The sequence below is a fragment of the Lutjanus erythropterus genome, chromosome 16, assembly GCF_056507025.1.
Source record: "Lutjanus erythropterus isolate fLutEry1 chromosome 16, fLutEry1.hap2, whole genome shotgun sequence".
Taxonomy (NCBI): Eukaryota; Metazoa; Chordata; class Actinopteri; order Lutjaniformes; family Lutjanidae; genus Lutjanus; species Lutjanus erythropterus.
This window is the reverse complement of record NC_139332.1, coordinates 35,176,035-35,182,866: the sequence shown is the minus strand read 5'-3', so window position 1 is coordinate 35,182,866 and position 6,832 is coordinate 35,176,035. Positions and strand designations below refer to the sequence as shown.

The 6,832-nt window shown below is 40.7% G+C and overlaps 1 protein-coding gene across 1 annotated transcript; it reads left to right on the top strand.

The window, feature by feature from the left end:
* Nucleotides 1–382: 382 nt before the first annotated feature.
* LOC146313530 (major histocompatibility complex class I-related protein 1-like) lies at nucleotides 383–6,529 on the top strand. Its single transcript, XM_084739951.1, has 4 exons — nucleotides 383–722; nucleotides 1,949–2,227; nucleotides 2,886–3,188; nucleotides 6,414–6,529. The coding sequence occupies exons 1-4, from the start codon at nucleotides 383–385 to the stop codon at nucleotides 6,527–6,529; spliced, it is 1,038 nt and encodes a 345-aa protein (XP_084596077.1).
* Nucleotides 6,530–6,832: the final 303 nt, after the last annotated feature.

The window sequence follows — 6,832 nt, the reverse complement described above, 5'->3', positions numbered from 1 at the left end:
TGTAGTGGAATATTTTAATTTCATAACAGAAAACTATCAACACAGAAAAACATGATGCTTACATTACATACACAAGATATAAATAATTATCTAATTATAGGTTTGTATCCATTTTAAATTGATCTGTCATGGATTAAGTTTTATCTAGATTTGGTTGAAAGAAGTCCTCCTAAATATTTGCAAATTTCCTTTTGGTTTTTTCCCTGAAAGTAATGTATTTTTAAGGATATAAATGCTGGTTTCAGCAGTTTTATTCTCAGATATTTGTCTTGAATTTGGGTGACTGAAGTTTTTACTTTTTCTACTTTATTCATAATGATGTGAGACAGCTGTTGAAGAACTTTATAGTTTATCCAACATTTTTTTAATCACCACAGCCCTGATGATGAGCGTGATGATGATGATGTTGATATATATTTATACTGACTGTATAAACCTTGTTTGTCCTGCAGTGACACACAGCTTGATTTTTTCTTTAACTGGATCTCCCGGAGTCCCAAACATCCCAGACTTTATGGCAACTGCAGAGGTTGATGGAATTCCGGTGTTTTACTGTGACACCAACAAAAAGACAATCGACCCAGAACAGGACTGGATAAAGAAATTATTAGAAGGAGACGCTGAGCAGTTGGAGCAGTTCAAATATGAGTGTTTTACAGATGAGCCAAACTTCTTCAAAGTCAGGATCAATGATTTCAAACGGCGCTTCCACCAAATTGGAGGTAAGTCTGTTCTATGTTATATTGACTGTGCAGCCATGATAGTGGACATTGGATGTGTGTGTGCACCATCATGACAAAATGTGTTCCTGGAGACACCAACTACCACAGAAGATGTTCTGAGTATTTTGTCAGGTGTTTATGTCTGTGGACACTGGACAGGTTTTGTGTCTCAACTGTGCAAGAGGTCAGTCATAAAGCTTCATAAAGCTTCACACGTGTGTAGTTGAGATCAAAATGAGGCTGAGTTTGAAGATGAGTGGTCTGAGCAGGGGGCTGGAAGTATGGAGGTATGAATCATAGTAGTGCTGTCAAGACTGGACACAAATGATGTTAGAATATTCACTCTAAAAAACACAAAGGTTAGAACCATTCAAATATTTAATATAGCGTTAGAGTTAATATAAACGAAAGGTGCTTTTTGATTGTTGAGACGTGGGTATGCTTATATGTGGTATCTTGTGCAGACAGACTGACTGCACCACAGACTAAGGAGGAAGTGGTTTCGACCTCAACGTGCTGTGCACAAGATACCAAATGCGTCTGGCTACACCTTCATTTTTAGACCTCCCACCCATGTCCACACAGACTAGGCACAGGTTTATTTGCTATCTTGCTGACGTGGTGAAAATGACAACTGCTCTGGAGGAAGGTGGCAAATCCGCTTGAGCCACCAGCACCTGCGCTTTGCACCGGGTGTAAGATAGAGCCCGTCCAGCCCAGTTACCTGTCTTCCCCACCAGCACTGAAATCAAAAACAGGTCCACACACTGAGGCTCCCTTCAGTGTAATTTATTTTAGCACATCCACATCCAAGTACTAAGACTATTTGTCTGCATAGTTTTTCACAAAGTGTTGGAACTCACCCCATCCGTGCTTGTGAATGTTTACCCATCAAATGTTCTGTATTCATCTGCTGCAGCAGCTTCAGCTTCAGCAGGATGCAGGCCGACAAAACAGAGAGCAGAGGACGAGGCACCTGCATCATGACTTGTTCTCCCTGCTGCTTCTGTTGACTCTCAGACCACCACCACTGTTTCACAAGCCTCCACCCCTCCTCCCTTTGTAGTGAAGCTTGGAATTAATTTGATAAATTACTTCTGAAGCTTCAAAACCCTAAACAAGATATTCAGGACAAGCCATTGTAACTTGTAACTAACTGAAATCTCTCTCTCTCTCTCTCTCTCTCTCTCTCTCTCTCTCTCTCTCTCTCTCTCTCTCTCTCTCAGGTGTCCATGTTTTACAGGAGATCTTTGGCTGTGAGTGGGATGATGAGACTGGAGATGTTAAAGGCGTTTTGCAGTTTGGTTATGATGGAGAAGACTTCATATCATTGGACCTGAAGACGTTGACATGGGCCGCTCTGAAACCACAGGCTGAAGAAATCAAACTGATATGGGATACTGAGAAAGCTGGAGCAAAACGCAACAAGAATTACCTCACTCACATTTGTCCTGAGTGGCTGAAGAGGTATTTGAACTTTGGCAACAGCTCTCTACAGAGAACAGGTAGAGTCACATGACCTGATGTTGTTTCATGACACAACAATGTTCATATAAGCTGCTCAGACTGAACATTATGTTCCATCAAAGCTGAGACTGTGATAGTCAGAGCACAGTTAGCAGGAGTTAAAGGACAGTTCACCCCAAAATTAAAAATACATATTTTCCCTCCTAGCTTCTGGTGATATTGATCCATCTAGATTTTGATGGTGTGAGTTTCAGAGTTTTGGAGATGTTGTCTGTCTTCTCTTCAGTATAGTGGCTTGTGGAAAAATTCCTTTCAAAAATTCAAAGCCAGTGTTTCTTTCCAGAAATCATGACCTGCTTACTCAAGATAATCCACAGACCTTGTTGTGAACAGTTTCATGTCTAGTAGAAAGAAAGGTCTGTGTTATATGTCTTACTACTCTGTATTTGTCTCCAGTTTTTACTTTGTTTTTATGATCATGACGTCAACCCAAAAAAGGTCTATAGAAATCGTTGTACTGAACATTGACACTGATGAACTACTTTGCTGTGAAGCATAAAAACAGGCTGATCTTTGTTCTCTGACTGCAGTGAGTTTGTTTAGTGGTGGTGTAGTTCCCTTCACTGTCTATAGACACACAGTGTGGATGTTGTGGAGCAAATGTCTTGTTATGTAGTGCCCTCTGTGTCTCTGCAGAGCGTCCCTCAGTGTCTCTCCTCCAGAAGACTCCCTCCTCTTCAGTCAGCTGCCACGCTACAGGTTTCTACCCTGAGAGATCCTCACTGTTCTGGAGGAAAGATGGAGAGGAGATTCATGAGGACGTGGACCACGGAGAGATCCTCCCCAACCATGATGGAACCTTCCAGATGAGTGTTGACCTGAACCTTTCATCAGTCACACCTGAAGACTGGAGGAGGTACGACTGTGTGTTTCAGCTCTCTGGTATGAAGGACGACATCGTCACCAGACTGGACGAAGACGTGATCAGGACCAACTGGGGTAAGACTGGTATCAGTTTTTGTTTGTCCACTGAAGTTAGACCTGGATCAGAACTACAGAGGTTATGTCCAAAAGCATTTGAGTCATTCAGATGTTAACTCTTAATCTCTCATCTTTAACCTCGGGCTAACAGGATTAATCTGGTGCCTCATTTTACAACTTTGGCCTTAATGTCTGTTAGTTATGATAACCAGGCGTGGAGAGTAATGGATTACATGGAACAGGATTATATAATCTGGATACAAAATAAAGGTAACTGTATTCCATTACAGTTACAGATAAAAATGGTGCAGTCAGATTACAGATATATTTAGTATAACTGTGGATTATCAGTAGGATTACAATTTTAAATAAATAACGATATACGACCATGCACAGTGAGCACACAGTTACCAATTCATTATCATGACCTCTGATGAAAAAAATTCCAGCTTCATTGAGTGGAAATTTCACCATTTTTTGTCTTTAAATAAATCAATCACTTGTGAACAACAAAGGAAGGAGCAGCTGGACAAACAATAAACCTAACAACAAAGCCTTTTAATGACAGGACAGCTGAAGATGTGACAGAGAATGGGGAGAGAGAGTGGGGGAATGACACGCAGCAAAGGGCCATGGGCGGGAGTCGAACCCACGACCGCTGCAGAGGACTCACAGCCTCCGTACATGGGGCGCACGCTTTACCACCTGGGCTATCCAAAAGCGCCCCACACGTGTTGTATTTTAACGAACTCCTCCTACAGGATTAATCAGAACGGCCTCAAAATCGCTGAGTACCAACCAGACTACTTTGTGATCAAAAGTTCTTAAAAGATCATGCTATTGTTAAAGGACGTGGCCGTGGCATGGTGGCGCATTTGATGTCTCGCCATGAAACACAAAATTGTTATGACATAAGCATACATAGTCCGATACGTGGTTGGATCTACCTGAAACTTTTAACAGTCCAGGCCTGAACATATGATATGAATTTCGTCGTTGGGCGTTGCTAAATGGCTTGGCCACACCCTCTCTCAACAGTAGCCCCCATAGCACGTTTTACTGATATGCACGAAAATCAGTAGGCACATGTATCACACCCAGACACACAAAAAAAGTCTCTTGGACCCATAGGCCAAACCCTACAAGAAGCTGGCCATTTTGAATTTCATGGTCAGTTTTGGTGTTTTCCACATGTTGTATTTTAACAAACTCCTCCTACAGGATCAGATCAGATCAGATCAGATCAGCTTCAGAATCACTGGCTACCATCTTGACTACTTTGTGATCAAAAGTTATTAAAAGATTTTGCTATCATTTATGGGCGTGGCTGTAGCATTGTGGCGAATTTTGCTATAAAATTGCTGTAACTTTAGCATAAATGGTCCAGTCTGCACCAAACTTCACATGCTTGATAATAGTCCTGCCCCAAACACATGTACATGATAATATTCCATAATTGTCATAGCGCCCCTTGCTGGTGACAGAAAATGACATGTTTTAGAGTTTGGTGTGCTGCATCATTTCACGAGTCATAACTCCACTCTGGTCTCAGTGAAACCTGCTAATCTTACAGCTGTCAACTCATTATCATGTCCTCTAGTGAAAAATTCTTCTCTGGGTTTAAAGTTCATTATTATTTTGTCCTTAAAGCAGAACAACATCACAGTACAGAGACAGTTTTGCTTCCAGCTATGAAAATCATCCAGGGACTCAACATCTAGTCTAATTTAAATCAACATTTACTGATCAGACCAGTAATGTTAGCTACACAGAAATCCAGTTAGCTAGACAACCTTTCAGATACGGGTGGGGTGATTCATCAAAGTAATCAATGTCGATTATAGATTTCCATCACATGCATCAACATGTCACTGTGACCTGCTGCTCTTGTTCAGAACGTGGGTTCACCTGGAGAACCAGCTGCAGAGAACCTCACCACGATCATCTAAAGTGTGGGAGTGTGGGCTCTCTTTAGCTCCTCAAACTGGACATGACTGATCACAGCAGGACAAACTGCTTCACACGAGAGCTGGAAGTGAAGCACAGAGCGACCTGTCCTCCTGCAGCAGCAGCAGTGAGACAGCAGCATCGTCCTGTTTACTTCCTGTCAGTATCCAAGCTGCTATATGAGGATCATCAACATGTGGAACATGTTTCTGTCACTGAAGACACATTTTCTACATGTTTCTTGATCGTCCTCATGTTAGAAGTGACGTCTGCATCACTGCTGTTAACTTTACACCATGCATCATCTAACAGAGTTATATAACCATCTAAATTTAAAAAAGGTGAAAATGACCATCTTGGCTGTTCTAGTGTTAATAGTCTAACTCTACATTTCAGTCCTGTGTAGTTCTCAGTGTTTTCATGTTTTCAGCAGCTATGTTCTAACATGTAGAACATGTTCAGAAGAAAAACTCCCTTTTTCCTTTTCACAGACTTTAAATGCTTCACTTACTGAAGCAAACAGCAGATACTCTGCAGTATAACCCAACCTTATGTCTACATTGTTTCTGTGAGGCTACATTGGATAAACTGGCTTGATAACTTCATATGAATGCCAAAACTGAATGCCAGGAGCACAAACACCATCACTGTCTGTCTGGTTCCACTACTCTTACCCGAGGTATCACTCCCTGTGGTATGAGGAACTTTTCATGAATTATGACTCTCGACCTGTCTTACCAAACAAAAGAACATGACTTCAATAATAAATCACAAGAGGTCATTTTGAGAAGTGCATCCAGTGTCTACAGAAGCCTGTAGTTATTCTAAAATAATAAAATATCATTCACAGTTTATCAATAACACTTGTTTACCATAGGTAAGATGCATATTAATGAAAAAAAAAAAATTAAGAAAAATTATATCCTACCATGCACAGTGCTACTCGGGCCCATTCAATGCTGCTTGCAGCTTTAAACAGTAACTGTATCAGAATACATTTTTAAAGTAACCCTCCTGTCCCTGATGATAACATAGCACTGATCAAAGTCCTTGATAATATCTGAAGACGCAGTGACGTCCCTACAACACACAAGTGTGTGAGAAAGAAACAAGACTCTGATCTCTGAGATCTCTGTACTGAAGCAAATCTAAGAGTTAAAGGAAATCAGAACGTCTGTTCAACTGACTGGAAATGCAAAGATTAATATAACATTTGTGAACCACTGCTGTAAAGCAAACATCTTCATGTCCTTCCAGTGGTGGAGACAAAGTGTGAATGTTGTGTTTTGGTTCCAGTTCCTCCTTCAGAGTCTCCTGTTGGTGCTGTTGTTGGAGCTGCTGTAGGACTGCTGCTGCTGACACTCTGCATCATTGGACTTTTCATCTGGAGAAGGAACAATAAAGGTGAGTGAAAATAAAGTGAAAAAATATATTTGTCCTGAAAGGAAACAAAGTTTTAAAAGTCAAAGTGTGAGCTGGCTGATGTTCAGTAACTTCACTGACATGATAACACAGTAGAGTTTTTCACTTTTAATACTGTAATCTCTCATCTGTGTTTCAGGACTCAGACCTGCAAGAGTAAGTTTTACTTTCTGAAAAATAAAATATATTTATTTTATTGTTCTATTATCAAGACTTTAATGTGACTGGTATTATTTTCCTGTGAGCATTAGTAACCAATCATTCACATCCAGTCCTGTCCTCTCATATATATT